The 17,758-nt window shown below is 34.8% G+C and overlaps 1 protein-coding gene and 1 pseudogene across 1 annotated transcript; both read left to right on the forward strand.

Annotated features, from left to right (window-relative positions):
- The window catches only part of LOC132049041 (protein SULFUR DEFICIENCY-INDUCED 1-like), an 86,369-nt pseudogene that overhangs the window by 662 nt on the left and 67,949 nt on the right, over window positions 1–17,758 (forward strand).
- LOC132050580 (uncharacterized) lies at window positions 11,758–15,731 on the forward strand. Its single transcript, XM_059441933.1, has 4 exons — window positions 11,758–12,120; window positions 14,172–14,233; window positions 14,684–14,788; window positions 15,399–15,731. The coding sequence occupies exons 1-4, from the start codon at window positions 11,877–11,879 to the stop codon at window positions 15,528–15,530; spliced, it is 543 nt and encodes a 180-aa protein (XP_059297916.1). The 5' UTR covers window positions 11,758–11,876; the 3' UTR covers window positions 15,531–15,731.

Raw genomic sequence — 17,758 nt, forward strand, 5'->3', positions numbered from 1 at the left:
GTGAGATATGATTTTTGAATGTGAATAGATTTTACTTTTAACAAATACAATGCGTCAGACTGGTATTACCTACCACCACCAAAAAACCCTAATCTCTCCAACACCACCAAAATCCTAATCTGAGACACCACCACCATCAAAAACTCCAAATTGAGACACCATCACCACCAAAAACCCTAATCTTTCCATCACCAACAAATCCTAATCTTCAATTTACGTCATCTTTCGCCCTATCTCAAAATCAATCCATCACCGCCGCCATCAACGATGACACGGCCGGATGCGCGCAGAGTGAAAAGAGAGAGAGAGAGGGGCGAGCACGAGGGAGACGGAGAAGAGAGAGAGATGGACGGCGAGGAGAGAGAGGCGAGCACGAGAGGAGAGGGAGAGAGAGAGAGAGAGGGGGGGGGGGCGGTGCGAGCGCAGGTGGTGGTGGTTGAGAAGGAAGAGAGATTTTTTAGGGTTTTTGAGAAATGAAAAATACGAAATGAGTATGATTGAGAAAAAGAAAGATATATGTGTTTGGGTATGTATTTTTTGATATAGCTACCATTTGTAATTTAGAAAAGTTAATTAGCTACTAAATATAATTAAATAAAATGATAGTTAATATTAATAATTAGGTCTTAAAAGAAGCTACAATGAGTAAAAATTCCTAAAAATAAGGCATATGAAGAAGTTACGGATATGAGCTGCTTGATGAGCAAAAAAAGCGAATTTATGTTCGGAAACAACTTATAAGTCAGCTTTAGGATAAGGTAAATCAAATCTACCCAATTAATTTTTTGGGCTTATTTTAAGCACAAATAGGCTTTAAGTTCTTACTTAAACACTAAAAAAGTGAAAACGAAAAGCAACTTATAAGCCAATCCAAACGGGCTCTATGTCACATCACCTTCAAAAGAGTTAGTCTAAAGGATTTTCTGTAATAAAAAAAACACTTGAAAGTGCCTTAATATTTCTAAAACACTCCATAATAGAGGAAACAATAAAAGATAAATATCGGGGTTAATTTGGAAGAGGAAACCTTTAGTTAGCAACCCTTAATTGTAATGTAACCAAGGACTCTAACTAAATACTACAAAAAAGTTAGATTGTCCCTTATTATATATAGTAATAATATTGAATTTTATTAGCTTCTTCGTGAGTTTATTTTTTATTTTTTATATTTTGAATATCCTTGGTAAAATTCTGACTTCACTATTACATTAAGCTATGCATTTTCTTGCAGAATGATGAAAGAAATTAATGATACTGCTAATGCCATTTTCAACTTCTTTTTTATTAATATTCATTCATGTTGATAAAGGTTCCAAATTCCTGGTGTTAGGTGAAACTAAAACTCTCATGCTCTTATTCTCTGCCTGCTAAATATTTGAGGGATTGGCACTTTGAATAATGTGTAATGGCCAAGAAAGTCTTTCTAAATTCTACTCCCAAAACAGTATGAGTTACTATAATTATTTCTCCAGGGGCTTGGGTTTTGTTGTAATAGCACAACACATGATGTGTGAATTAAAGCACACTTCATGAATTATATTTAAACTGGTTGAATGGTAATAAGTAATTCGCCAAATTTCGAATCTTTAATGTAAGTTATATATAACTCGAGGCAAAAACCATGAATGAGTTTAAAATACATTCACTCAAAGTTCATAGAATGTTGAACCCGTTCTAATTGTCCAATGAAAAATAAGATAGCTAGCAAAAGGTAAATGTTGTGCAAAACGTATGTGAAACAAGCACGGAGAAGAAGTAATATTCAACACCTCATAGTTATAAGACGACATTAATCAACATTGGAAAAATCCGAAAAAAATAATCAATACAATGCAAAACGTTTACACAAACTCAAACCAAAATTACAACAAAATAAATAAAAACAACAACAAAATTACACTCTTAACAAACTTAATTTGATATCCAAACTTGCATGAAAAATATCACTTTGACTTGACAATATCACTTCACTTGACCTAATTATCAAATATCCTCTCATGGTCATGGAAGACTTCCAGCCCCACCACAAGGTCCACAACCACCACCCAACCCCCCTGCACCCCCAAGTCCACCTGCACCCCCCAACCCCCCTGCACCCCCAAGTCCACCATCACCACCCCCTAATCCACCAAGTCCACCAACACCACCACCCAAGCCACCTAGTCCACCAGCAGCACCCCCTAGTCCACCTAGTCCACCAGCACCACCCCCTAGTCCACCTAGTCCACCAGCACCACCCCCTAGTCCACCAAGTCCCCCTGCCCCACCAAGTCCCCCTACCCCACCAACTCCACCAACACCCCCCACTGCACCACCAAGTCCACCACCCAGGTCAGCACCACCACCAACCCCACCCCCAACTCCACCAATAGGCAGCCCATTGCTTCCAACACCACTAAATCCTCCAACACCACCAACCGCCACAAAATTCTTCTGATCAGCAAGACCTTTGTCACTAGGCACTTCTCTAGCTGTTGTAGTACAAACAATTGCTAATAAACCAAGAAAAATGAAAACCATATACATCTTAATAGCCATCTCTTTTGTATAACTAGTTCCTCTAACAAAAAACAAAAACACTCTTTTTTTAACTACTCTTTTCTTTTGCTTTTTCCTACTTTGGTACTTGAGTGTGTTTCCTTAAGTATCCTTTTATAGGTAGAAATATATTTGTGTCTTGGTGGAGAAAGCATGAAAACATTAAATGGGATTTAATGCAGTAATAATGCAATATATAATATCATGCATGGCTCCTGATTAAAATGGTTCTTCGAACAAAAGAATGGAAATATTTTTCGGAAAATAAGTTACATTCTAGTTTTTGGTGATCAAAAATATTTTTTTTGATAAAATATTTTCATCAAAAAGAGGGGAAAATGATTTTTCTCTCTTTTGGGCGGAAGTTATTTTCGTTCATGACGATTTCACTACTCTAACCGACACTCAGATATTATTATCAATATGTAATACTCAAATAGTTCATTAAAAAACAATCTCGTTTGCTAATAGTATTATCAGTAAAAAGGGTAGTTCGGTGCATGAAGTGCTTCGCATCTTTATTTGATAAATAAGAATTATCGAAACTGAACAAACGTAGTTTTCAAGGAACAACTCAGCAGCAGTGGCGGAGCCACACTATGCCGAGGGTGTTCATCCGAACCCCTATGAAAAAAAATACCGTTTTTATAATGTTAAAATTATTTTTTATGTATATATATTAAATGTTGAACCCCCTTAGCTTCTTCGTATGCTTACTTTTTTATATTTTGAACCCCTAAGGAAATCCCGCCTCATCGTGCACAGCCTATCATATCCCACGTTCACGAGCTCTACCAACTGAGCTATCCTGGCTATTCTCAATGTAATATCGTCAGAGCGTCCGGGGAAGGACCGCAACCAAGGGAGTATTGTGTAGGTACGTGCACTTATATACCCCGACGCAAAGACAGAATGAGCCGATTACATGACGAAAGTATCATTGTTCCATGACTCCCCTTCCTAATACTACATATTATCAATCTTGGAAATATTTTTCACTTTACATTTAACCAAACACCGAAATAATTTTTCCAGCAATTTTTTTTCCAACAAATAAGTCATTTCCGAAAAAAAAAAAAAAAAAAAAAAACTAGAAAATAACTTTCATCATATCAAACAAAACCCAAATTATTTACTACTACTTTTTTTTTTTTTTTTTTTTTTTGAACCTCTGCTAGCTTTCCTTCACTTACTTACAAGCTAGCTGGGAACGTATGGGCGAAAACAATGCATTTAATTTACGTAGGTAAGATCAACTTGCTCATTACCTAACTACTGTGACCCCCATTCTGATGCTAAAAAATACTTCCACACTAGTATTTTTTTTTTTTATGATAGCAAGTGATATAGATGAGCTTGATAAATGACTACACATGTTAAACAGTAATATCGCGTATATTTTCGTTGATATAGCCAACAATTTTAATTGAGGGACCAATTAGTATGTGCCTACATATAGTTATAGTAAAAAACAAAATAGAATTATATAACGCGTCTATGAGATCAACTATGGAATTCTATTTACTCACTTTAAATTGAGTATATGTTTCTCTCCCTTTCTTGCTAGGATTGAAAAAATAAGAATTGCTTAACTAAGATAACCATTTTTTTCGATATACCACTCTGCTCACAGAGCGAACGAACTCATCCTCAAAATATTTTAACGTCTGCATATTAACAGCCGTCTATTTAATTATAATTTACTAATCTATAAATACATAAATAATTTGTTATAACTAATTAAATTACTTTGACAATGTGAAATTATGTATATTATGAGTGTGTGTGTGTCTGTGTGTCCCTTTCGAAAACCTAGGGCATATATACGAGTCACATAAATTGCTCTCTTTGTTCAAAGATATCTTCTTTTTTTTTTTTTTTTTTTTTTGATAATGTAGACTTTATTTATTTATAATCAGGGCGTAACAACCGGGTTTACCATTGCAATAGTAATGCTGTCTCCATTTGGTAGCCCCGGATTAATCATATATAGAGGCTGCACTTAATTATGCCTCGTAGCATGTATATTGCTTGTCATTAATGTGCACTTTTATTATATATTTATGAAAATTAATTATCATGAGACAAATGTTATAGCTGCAAATAAATTCAAAGATGATCTTAAGTTTAGTAAGCATATTGAAGATGAACACTGGCAGATTCAATAATGAATTCGCGAGCTCGGCAGAAAAACAGTGTTTTAGCTTCAAGTCTTATATATATACGAAAATAAGTACAATTAATAGAACTAGACATATATTTAAGAACTTGCTTTCTCAATTTAGAAGTCATAATGTCTAAAGTCTAATTTCACCACTAATTATGACCGTTTAAAATAAATATTTATCTTGGTAACAGGCTGATTAAAACAAACCCTATAAAACAATTTAAAAAGAGGAGAAGAAATACAATATTTATTATTTGCTGTGTCTTATTAAAACAACCCAACATTAACCACTAGATCAGAATTTATGACCTAAAACAATCATTGAACCTACCTTAGCCATTAGATCAGAATTTTTCCTCATGTCAAGTGGATTAATTCAATAATCTATATATCTGCAAGAATAATAATTCTTTCTTTTATGCCGTATAAAATATTCTGGTGAATTCAATTGAATTCCTTGTGTCCACCTAGCTTCGCTCCCGTACAAGCATGTTTTTATTGTTTTAACTAAACCACTTTATAGATGCAAAAATAATGATTCTATTGCTAGGTTGCACAATATATTATTGCAATTAAGGAAATTCAATTGAACCCCTGTGTTTATTTAGCTCGGCGCATGTTTGTAGAGACCTATTTTTATTATTTTAATAAATTAAAAAAGCCTTATCGATAGACGGTAAGGGAATAGACATATCACTAGGGGTGTTTATCGGTAGGTTCGGTTCGGTTTTGTGTATTGGTTTAGTTTATCAATTTTCGGTTTGTAAATACGCTAAACCAAACCAATAAGATAATCTTATCTATTTTTGGTTTATTGATTTTTTATCCTTGACGGTTCGGTTTTCGGTTTAACCAATAAAAAAATGTTTCTCTAATTTTTTTTTTGCTCTCTCTTGTTTTCATTTGTTCATATATATATATCCACACTACCTTCATGCATAAAATCTACACAAATTTCAGGACAAAAACTATAAATGCACTGTAGCAGTTTTTCAAAAACAAAATAATATCAGCTTCTTCATTTGTTCATAAATAAGGCCTACCCAACTTCTTCAGAAAGAAAACACCAACAACAAGACAAAAACTATAAAATATAATGCAAAAGAAAACAGTAAGCAGCAGCAACACCAAGCCAGCAACTTCAAAGATCCAAAAGATTTGTATTTTAAAATTAAAATTTAAAGCCACTAATATATAATTAGGGATAAAAAGGTAATTTTAATATATGCTTATTGGGTTATCGATTTAACCATTAACTAAATACTGAAAACAGGAAACTGAACCAATAACCCAATAAATATTTTACAAAACCGTTTACAAATTGTTAACCCAATAACCCGATATCGATAAATCAATAGCGTTTTTATTGGTTAGGTTTATCTGTTAAACCGGTTTTTGCACACCCCTACATATCACAATCATTTTTATTTTATTTTTTGGAAAAAGTTAATAAGTGAAAACATAATGCATTCCCTCTTCCTTCCTTGCAAGTGCAATAGAGGTATACTCGATAATATTGATAATCTTATAAACTTGTAGATTAATAACTCGCTATAATAAGTTAAACAATTAATTGTGTAATTTTCTTATATTACCGAAACATATAACTTAAATTCGTTCTTTTGTGGAATAAATTCTTATGCATCTTTATCTAATAAGTCATGTATTAGACGTTATAGATCAAGATATCAATATCTTGTCCAATCTAAGAAGGCCTCTAGTTATTAATGTGAAAAATTCACTACTATTTACTTTTTTTATTTTTTATATAGTTTTGGTATCTCTGATTTTTGGTCAGCAATGGATCTAAGGACTGAGGGAGCCATGTGAACCCATTTGGTAATATATCATGAGGTTGCTGGTGGTTGTGAAGTTAGCATTCATTTCTTCTTTCTGAATATTGATGAATTTAAATGGGTTTAAGTTATATATATATATATATATATATATATATATTGGTAATGTGAAAAAAATTATATGATATGTATAATTTAATTTATTATAACATGTAATAAGTATTTTATTTTTTAAGTTATTAGATCAAATTAATATTAAAAATGAGAGTTAAAATTTGAGGAATATTGGACGTGTTTTGGACTCATTTGGAGTTAAAATTGAGTTAGAAATATTTCTTTGTGACACATATATGTCACACACAGGTTTACACAAATACACATGTGTAGGGAATTCACGGGGATACACATTCATTTTCTTCCATGTTCATCTGCTATTTCAAATTTTACTCAAATTTCAATTCAAATCACCTCAAAACTCCACCAAATTGGCACAAAATTGAGATTCAAACTCCTTAAGATGTACTTAGTTCAAACCCCCTTCGGCGTAAAAATTACACTATTTATACATGGTTAAAATTATTTTTTATGTCTATGGTAGACGTTGAACCCCCTTTACTTCTTCGTGTGTTTACATTTTCATATTTTGAAACCCCTTAGTGAAAATCCTGATTCCGCCACTGCCAAGAACACCCGCTCGAATAATTTCAATTTTCAAACTCAAACTTAACGAGCTTTAATGACTTTAAATGGAGTTTTAATTCTTCTTCTTCACTTTCCGAGCAACCAAACAACTATGAAAATATTTCAAACTACAGACTCTTGCTTGTGATTATTTGTCACCACTTAACTCCCACAATCTCCCAAACTCCTTCCCAAGAAGTGGCAAGAACCTCTCAACTAGAGACTGACAAAAAAATTTCTTAATTACCATAAAAATCCCACTTAGTGATGGGTTGGGCTTGCTGTTTTAAGGCCCATCAAAATGATGGCCAATCAAAGATCGGCCCGTCAAATTTCAAAGCTCACAAGTGGGCTAGCCGAATGGTCCGGGCGCCCGTTTTGTGACAAACTTCTAGAAGAAACAGAAAAAGTTCAAAGCGGGAAAATCACTTCTTTTATTCTAACGGAAGCCGAGGAAAAGGAAATTACCCACCCATATTTTATCAATTTTCTGTGAGGTTTAGTTGGGTTATACCATATTTGACCCGGACTGGAAAAGACTCATCCAACCTGGTATAATAGGGCGGGTGTTCAAGAGATGGTTTAATTAATTTATTGGCAAACTTACACAAATAACTACCTTAAAAGGTCCAACTTACTCCCCATAGCAACCTTTTCTAATTTACTATATGTCGCTAACATTTAGCTGTATTTGATGTATTTCAGTGATTTTTTTTATTTTTTTTTGCTTTAATGTATTTCAGTTTTTTTTTTTTTTTCAGTGACTTTTTTTGATGTATTTCAAAATACACTGTGTACATTCAAATTTCCGTGTATTTGAAAACACTGTTCATATACTCACTGTATTTGAATGGATTCAAACAAAATTTCAAATACATTGTGTACATTCCAACTACATATGAAGCCAAATACATTCAAATTTCCATGTATTTGAATGGATTTCAACAAATACATTCAGATACGAGACAAAAAAAATTCAAATACATGACAAATACATTCAAAAACAGTGTGTTTGGCTTTTGACAAATACACTAAAAAATACAAGACAAATATATTCAAAAATAGTGTATTTGTGAGATGTAGCTGTTGTTGAATGTATTTATATTTGGTTTTTAACAAATACACTCAAAAAATACAAAATTACACACAGCCTAGATCTGAGTATCGACGACGACACAACCGTCAACCGACCCATTAGCCATCTTCATCCCCTGAATGATAGCGTGCCAACTCTTGCGCAGCGGAAGCCATCCTTCCAAGAACTGCATTCATCTCTAAATTCCTCGTGGAAAGGCTGTCATCTATGGTGGCCTGCTGTCCGTTAAGAATAGAAGTAGCCGCAACTCGAGCCCTTCTTCCCTGAATCAATGAAGAAGACAAAAAAAAACACCCATTAGCCAATCTACTGATTTTCCCTCCAGATCTGAGAAGCACTAGATTTAGGTGATTCCGATCTCTACTATCTGCTCCGTCCATGTAAGCGTCTCCATAATCAAAACCCTAACCCCTCCAATTCCACGCCATCTTCTCCCGCCGCTTCTCACGCCGTTACAATCGCCGCCACAACAATCTTCTCCGCCGCATCTCACGTACTCACGATCGTCACCAAAAATCTGTTTCACGCCGTCATCTATGGCGGTGCAGATGAGAGAAGGGGAGAGAGAAAGTTTTTTAGGGTTTTGAGAAATGAAAAATCTGAAATGGGTAGTGATTGGGAATAGAGAAAGATATATGTATTTGGGTAACTATTTTTGATATAGCTACCAATTGTAATTTAGAAAAGTTAATTACCTACTAAATATAATTAAATAAAAGAGTAGTTAATATTAATAATTAGGTCTTAAAAGAAGCTACAATGAGTAAAAATTCCTAATTTATTATAAATTATTCTCGAAATACTTAATGCTTTTTTTTTGGTAAATAAACATTTAAGTACAAGTGAAAAAAAAAAACACACAGGAATGGACATAGCCCCATAGCCTGTGAATAGCACCTAGAACATCTCTCACCTATAGTCTGCTCAGCAACACATCTTCATTACAGCTCAGTGCATTCCCCTAGGGAAGTACAGGATAGTAATTTAGTTGCTCCAATTCTTTGCAAAGTCTCGACCTCATATATCCCCTGTAGACCACCTCTTGTATGATTACCTTAATCACCTGAGCACTACTCCTCTATTTGGCTTGAAATATGCGAGTGTTTCTTTCCCCGCCAAATTGTGTGTGAGAATAGCCGCTTGCCAATGTTATTCTAAACGATTTCGATTTCACAATATTCCCTTTTGCATTAAAACGTTGTTCACATCACTTCTCCTTGCCAATTTTGAGCCAGCCTAGCAATCCTTTGCCACCTTAATAGGGCATTCCACACAGCAGCAAAGAATTCATATAGGAAGAACAAATGGTCATGGCATTCATTCATTAAACCACATAGAGGGCACAACCCTGAGTCTGTGATTCCCCATTGGGCGATCCTATCTCTAGTAAGTAGCCTACCCCAAATAGCCATTTGTAGAATAAAGATCCATTTAAGGCATCTATAATTGTTACAGATCAGTTTTCTCCAATTTACTTTAGTAAAATTCCCGCTAAGCTTCATATACAACTGTTTGATAGAGAATCTTTGTAGCTGTTGCAGGGAGAAATCATCATAACCAGCAGCCACAAGGTGTTTCCTAGCTTGTAAAAGTTTTTGAACTACCCATGAAGCATTTGCAAACTTAGTTGTCCATATATTATCTGATTTTATGTAATAGGCATTTACCCATCTGACCCACAGCCTGTCTTTCTTTTGGCTAACATTCCATAATAACTTACAGATGGCAGCTCTATTCCAGGTATGTATGTCAAGAAGGTTTAAACCACCAAAGAACCCTTGGATGGCACAATGTTTCCCAGGCCAGTAGAGACTTCTTGGACATTGAAATAGTACCAGTCCAAAGAAATCTTCTAACACTGATTCCACAGCTTTAATAAGTTTTTTAGGAAGAATGAAAATCTGGGACCAGAACACTTGAATAGAGAACATGATACTCTTTATCAGTTGGACTCTACCAGGATATGATAAGAATTTAGCAGTCCAGGAAGTAATTCTACTCATCATTTTCTCTAGAAGGGGCTGACATTGGTTGATGGACAATCTTTTTGAACTAAGGGGAACCCCTAGATATTTGAAAGGTAACTCACCTTTAACAAACCCAAGAGACTCCATTATGGCCAGTTGATCAGCATCTGGGACCCCTCCAAAATATATGGAGCTCTTGTCAATATTAGCCTGAAGTCCTGATACTAGTGCGAATTCCTGGAAGCATTTGTACAACATCTGCACAGACCAAATATCACCTCTGCTAAACAGCAACATGTCATCAAGAAACTCAATTGGATAATTTTCAACTTTTCACACTTGGGGTGAAAATTGAAATCCGGGATCCTTCGTAGTTTTTTGAGGTTCCTGGAGAAATACTCCATAACAATAACAAATAGGAAAGGTGATAGAGGGTCACCGTGCCTTAAGCCTTTCTTTGCAAAGAAGGGAAGAGTGGGATAACCATTTATATTGACAGAGTAGGACACAATGGTCACACATATCATGATCCACATTACAAATTTAGAATGAAAGTTCAAATAGTAGAGGACTTGTTCCAGGAATTGCCATTCCACGGAATCATAGGCTTTTATGCTTGATCTTAGTAAACACATCTTAGAAGTGTGCTAGAAGATCTCATCCGTTAGGCGCTGTCCTATAACTAGCACGATTAGCAGTAATCACAAAATATAACTAGATTTTTGTTTTGTTTTGTTGCGCATTTTTCACTATATGTATGTATGGCAGCTACTGTATGTATGTATGTAAGTACGACAGGTAATATATATTATATCACTGTATGTATGTCCGCTAGTGTATGTATGTATGTATATACGATATGTTATGAAAAAACTATTGCTATATTTTGAAAAACTCAAGAATATCTCCATAATTTATTATTAAGGGCATAAATAATGCTAGTTATGAAAACATTTTTTCGTGCGGATTTCCCATTCATTTGGGGTGGTCTTTAATTTTTGTCCTTCAAATTGGTAGTCTTTAAGTTTTGCCCTTCGCCTAATACCTAGTGGTTGTGGGTTCAAACCCCAGCTCGGTAAAAAAGAAAAAATCGCAAGGTAGAATTTTGCAAAATTCTACCCATGCAAATTCTGCCTTGCGAATCCATACTTTACCTTTAGAATTTTTTAAAAATTTTTGACTGAACGGGGGTTCGAACCATAAACCAAGGAATTTTTAGCGAAGGGAAAAAGTTAAAGACCACCAATTTGAGGAACAAAAATTAAAGACCACCCCAGCGAAGGATGATCCTGCAAATTGCCCTGATGAAAATTCCCCTTTTCTCAAAGGAGGAGGCCCCAACAAAGCCCAAAAAGCAGAATATCTGCTCAAGATTTTGAAAAGTGGTCCTTCCATAAAACTGGGCCTAATCCCATCCCATGATGGGCTTTTAGCCAAAATGGACTACTCAAATCCAACCCAAGAAAAAACCCAATATCTCCTTTCCATCTCTTTCAATCTAATTCCAATTCAAATTCAGAGTCATTTTTGTAGCCTCACAAAGAATGGCACTATATATATCTGATTTCTGCTCATAATAATTAAAATAAAAATTCTTGGTTCCTTTTTGTAAGTCATAATAAATATATTTTATGGCTTCTTCCACAATTAATGCCTTTCATTCTACACTTGTAGTTTCACTTCAATCCCCAAAATGTTACAGAAAAAATCAAAAAACACTTTTTCCTCACAACTCATCACAATTTCTTTCTTCAAGTTCCCTTCTAAAGTTAAAAAAGCAAACAGCTTTATCCACCACACAATTCAAGAATCTAAGGAGCCACAAGTTTAAAGCAACACCCTTAATTTTTGCAGCTCAATCCAGTTTCTTGAAAGGTACAATCTTTAATTGTTGTAGAGAACATTGGTTTAATTTCTTGTTGTATTTAGAGTTCATTAGAGTATATTCAGGCTTAGGGACCAGATATGCTTTGTACAAATTGATATTAGATTTTGGTAGTGACTAGTGAACACAATTTCAATTCTGTTTTAGAGGGAATTGTGATCATTAATGTGAAGCCCTGTTGTCTAATGATCTTGTTTTAGCTACCAATCATGGACAACTAAAAATAGCGAAAAGGGTTAAATTTGCCCCTCTGCTATGCGAAAAGGATCAATTCTAACCCTGTTATGCTATGTGTACAAAAATACCGTTGTCGTTACCTAAGTGGTTCAAATGTGCCCGTCCTCCGTTATGCTTAAGGTGGACGCTCCTACATGACACTGATATTTTGATGAGGTGGACGCCACGTGGCATGCCACCTTAATGTCCCCAACCCATTTTAGCTCTCCGCTCCACTTGTTCTTCCACCACTAACATTTCCTTCCACTAACCGTGTTGTTTAGGCTAGCTCGCACACACCTTGACTAAATATTACTTCAGGATTTTATATGCATTGATCATGTACTTCCTGCACCAGAAACATTTCAGAGTGCATTAGAACATTTTTAATATTATTTGAAGTAAAATTTACACACTTAAACAAAAAGTAGTATATTCACATAATTAAACATTTAAAAATACTTTACGAAGTAGTTAGAAAAAATGTATTGACTCAAATAGTAATAGTGCCTTTCTTTTTGGGACTCGAGGAATAGGAATATTGATGCTAGCGCTACAGCTTGCTTCTACTATATGGGTCGTTCCAAAATGCAAGACTTACAGAGAACAGCTTGTTTGGGTTAAAAGACAATGCAGGGATTAAGTTTTTCAACTTGAGGATCATCTGATAGTACTAATAGAAGTAGGAACTAAGGAGTTGAATCAGTCTTGAAACCACTGGGAGTTTCAACCTTTTTTTCCAGTACTTCTCGGTGGTACGGGGAGGAAGATTGTAACTTTACTCTAGCAGTGTTGTAAATGCACGCTTAAGCCCTGAAGCTAGGCGCAAAACATGTTGAGCGGTTCACCTCGCTTAGCGGATGCTTCAGTGTCCTCATGAAGACTCTAAGGCATACCTTTCCTTGCCAATGAGCGTAATCCTGAAGAGGCAACACTAAACAATTGATATTTCAGTTTATCGTAATTTTTTTCCAGTTTCTTTGATATTAGGTTTTGGTAGTGAACATAATTTTAATTTTATATCAGACCGAGTTTGTGATCATTAATGTGTAGACCTGTTGTTTAGTAATCTTTTTCTAGCTACCAATCTTGGACGACTAAAAAGATGACTTCAGAGTTCCTTTTTTAATTCTTTATAGCCGTGGTGTCTAGGCCATCGATGCAGCTCCAGTGAATACTCCCTCCGTTTCAATTTATGTGAACCTATTTCCTTATTAGTCCGTGCCAAAAAGAATGACCCCTTTCTATATTTGGAAACAATTTATCAGCCATTTATATGTGACTCATTTAACACCACAAGTTTAAAAGTCATCCCTTCTTTCTTAAACTCCATGCCCAGCCAAGTAGGTTCACATGAATTGAAACGGAGGGAGTACTAGTTTAGAGTTTTAAACCCCATGCTTTATTTGCGCTTAAAGCCCCAACTGACCTTAAAGCTTTTTTGCGCTTATCGCCGTTGATAACACCGGTTATTAGTACTTGGGCAGTAAAAATCATCATTCTATTCAAAAGCAGTTTGACCATAATAGTTGTTGCTGCTTTCCACATTAAGGCAAATACTACTTATGCTTGAGGAGGGACAAATCAATGGCGAAAGAATTTTGCCATATTCTTTCGAACTTCAAAACTTAACCTTTGGACTCAAAGAACAAGACTTTTCATCCTCTATGTCCTGTTTTGGGAGAGTAAAATATAAAGTTTTAGTTAGGAAAAAGAACATATTTCAGTTAGCTCTGTGTAAAACAGTACGTTTTTCTTTGCGTTATTTCTTGATATATAGTCTAGACTCTAATGATTACTTCAATATGTGCTGAAATTTTAATAGTTCTTCAAACTGCATGGAGAGTTGGAAAGGATGGAGTTGAAGCTGGAACCAACTTGGTACCTGTAAGTCATCTTTATATCAATTTGTCAGTCACAATATCAATTACTCCCTCCGTCCCAATCTATGTGGCATACCTTCCATTATAGTCTATTCCAAAAAGAATGTCACATTTCTATAATTAGAAAGAACTTAACTTTAAAATTCCCCTTTTATCCTTAATGAAATGATTTATAGTCACATAAATGTCTAAAGGTTTGTTTTGGACCACAAATTTCAAGTCTTTCTTTCTTTGTTAAATTTTCTGCCTAGTCAAACGGTGCCCACATAAATTAGGATGGAGAGAGTATGATACAAGAACATGTTAATCCATTATATAATTGCACATACTTCTTTTTCTTTCTATCTTTCTTTTTTTTTTTTTTTTTTTTTTTTTTTTCTGTTTTGATGTTAGGATGTCATCCCCGACTTATTTGGGACTGAGGTGTAGTTGTTGTTGTTGTAATTGATGTTAGGATGCCATTCCAAGACCGATAGCCAGGATTGCCGTGACTGTAGTCGGAGCGGCCCTTGCTCTTTTTGCACTCAAATCATTCCTCTCGACAGCTTTGTTTGTGTTGGTACGTTTTCCAGCGCTTCATTCCTGCATGGATTGGACAAAACTTAGCTATTAATTTGGTTTTATAAGTCGCCTTTTGGGTGAAAATTATAGAATGCAGCAATAAAAACTTCTGGTATTATAAGAGTAGGGGGCATTACCTACCAAGTTTCGAACCTTTATCACTGGCTCTCAGGGATTAACAAAGAGAAAATAAATAAAATAATAAAGGGAGAATAATACCTCTAGTCCCTTAGTTATAGGTAAATTCTGATTTTGGTAATTGTGATATATGACTCAACACTGGCCTTCAATTAATTAAAATGCGTACTTTTAGAAATATATTATCCTCAAATACAGAGTAACAATATAAGTTTTAACATAATACATGGATAATTAACAGTGGAGCGATTAATAATTTTGAGAAATTGTGAATATTCATAGGCAAAAGGATCAAAAGTACACATTTCAAGTAATTGAAGGTTAAATGTACTTAGTCAGATATCACAAGGACAAAAATGGTCAACGCTCCATGTATGCTTTTAGCATTATTTCCCTTCTTAAATTTCCAATAGAGAGCTTTAAATAACTTTTGCTCGTTGACGACTAAATATTTCCTCGTTAACGTATAGACGATGATGGGAGTCATTTACTTTGGATTCATAGCCTTGAACAAGGACGATGGTCCAAAAGGCGATGGAGGCACCGGTTCTGTTGACGACAGTCTAGAAGAAGCTAGAAGAATAATGGAAAAGTACAAGTAAGAAATGCAGAAAACAGAACTTGCTCGCGGTAATTAACAATGTATCTGGCTTCTTTCAAAATAGCTAGTAGGCCTTCAAGTCTTATAGTAAAGGAATCCTCTATTCTTGAATTTATGGGTTGTAAGGTAATGGTTTTCCAGTTGGTTGTAAATTTCTGAGTTTCTTGTACCAATATATTATCTAAAAGTAGTTTCCTGAGAAGTTACACTGTAGTGGTAATAGGTTTCCTTTTTATTCTTAAAATTTTCCTTGTTTTCTATATCACAAATCTGATCTGGAAGGTTGCATTATTTCAGTTGAATGGCGCTTATGCTGATGTGAAGAAACAATTGATCTGTACATAGTGATAACCCTGGGACAATGAATACTCAATATACAAGTTTAAAAGGGTCAAAAGATGATTATACACCAAGTTAGTAGGTGATTATTTTGCAAAAGGAAGGTATATCAACTTGCCTGCACGGTAAATATTTATCTGTACCTAGTGTTTACACCAAACTAATTTAACTTACCATGATTATGTTGTTTAACGAAGTGAGAATATGAATTAATTATTCATGGTTAAGTGATAAGAGGTCCATACGAACACATGACATGCATCTCCTAGCTTGGTGTGAACCCCCGATACGGATAAGTTTTTATCAGAAAACAAAGTATCGAGATTTTCCTTGAGTAATCAGCCCACAAACACCAGCCTCTAATCATAAAACAGCACGAAGTTAACGCAAGCTCTGTTTTCGGATTTTGATTTGCTACTCTTTCCGCATATTGTTAATTTGGCAAGTGTGCAAATTGCTGCCTGGAGGATTGCTATATAAAAGATGGTCGAAGTTTACAAAGTATATAAAGTTCAACTTGGTCAGTTTATAACTTCAGACCTTGGGGTGTGGAAGTTTGAAAACTTCAACCTGAAGATTTGAAGTTTTGAATTGTCAAAGTCTAACTTTAGATCTTTGGGTTTGAAATTCATTTTTTTTTTTGTGCGGAGTGCCCTTCAAATGCACTGGTCTTTAATTTTTGCCCTTCACCTAAAACTCTTAGGTTTCGGGTTCGAACCTCGCTCATTCAAAAATTTTAAAAAAAATTCCGTAGGTAGAACATGGATTCGCAAGGTAGAGTTTTGCTTGTAAAATTCTGCCTTAAGGCAGAGTTTTGCCTTAACGCTAAGTTTGCAGGCAAATTATGCTTGATGGGGTAGAGTTGCCTGCAAAACTCTACCTTAAGGCATAGTTTGCAGGCAAATTATGCCCGATGGGGCAGCGTTTGTATGCAATCTCTATCTAGCGAATTTTCTTTAATTTTCGCCTGAGCAGGGGTTCGAACCCGGAACCCTGAGATTTTAGGCGAAGGGTAAAAATAAAATACTTTCATTTTGATGGGCAAAAATTAAAGACCAACCCAAAATAAGACATTACAGCGAATTGCCCTTTGAAATTTGAATTTGATCTTTGAATTCAAAGCTTAGATACTCATACACTAAAAAAGGCACATTCAGGTGCATTTTAGACACATCTCAGCAATATTTTGAAATTTATAGTAGTAATGGTCTGAAGTGTCTATCTTCTTCATGCCAAAATTTGAAATTGACTAACTAGTGCAAGTTCTGCTTATTAATTAAAGGGTGTTGCATAGCACCCGATAAAAGCTCGAATAAAGAACGGAAAATATCAATAATATACAATCTAGCATACAAAATTATATTTGCGTAGCCATATTTTTAAATTATACCGCACATAGACACTTTTTCACAATAATACAATAATATACAATTTTATACATCTGGAGTAGACAATGTATCAATCTTGTATAAAAGTGTATTTATAATGTATGGAGTGTATAATAATGTATAAGAGGTGTTTATATCCAAGAAAATTCAATTGTATACAACAATATACAACATTTTTTCAATTGTAGTGAAGGTACAAATATACAACAAGCTTTTAAAGTGAGGGGTACAAATTGGGCCATTTTGAGTAATTTCACAAATATGGGCTATTTCGGGTAATTATTTTTCCTAAATAGTCATAGACGGTTATTTTCCCAATAAAGAATGTGGGAAACCAAGGTTAAAAAAAGAGGTGGAAACAAAAAAATTAGGTGATTTTTTGAAGATTGATGGGCAGAATTATCCAGTATTGTGTAACACCTAGAAATCTCGCAAACGGATGGCCAAGCCATTTGTCATCAATTCAGGAAAAGAAAAAAGAAACCACAAATAAATCAATCAG

Source organism: Lycium ferocissimum, chromosome 3, assembly GCF_029784015.1.
Source record: "Lycium ferocissimum isolate CSIRO_LF1 chromosome 3, AGI_CSIRO_Lferr_CH_V1, whole genome shotgun sequence".
Classification (NCBI taxonomy): Eukaryota; Viridiplantae; Streptophyta; class Magnoliopsida; order Solanales; family Solanaceae; genus Lycium; species Lycium ferocissimum.

What these genes read in the sequence shown, in the direction of transcription:
- LOC132050580 (XM_059441933.1), top strand. Translation starts at nt 11,877, where the DNA reads ATGGCTTCTTCCACAATTAATGCCTTTCATTCTACACTTGTAGTTTCA. An exon ending in TCAATCCAGTTTCTTGAAAG is followed by an intron (nt 12,121 to 14,171) that starts GTACAATCTTTA and finishes AAATTTTAATAG; the next exon opens with TTCTTCAAACTGCATGGAGA. An exon ending in CGACAGCTTTGTTTGTGTTG is followed by an intron (nt 14,789 to 15,398) that starts GTACGTTTTCCA and finishes GTTAACGTATAG; the next exon opens with ACGATGATGGGAGTCATTTA.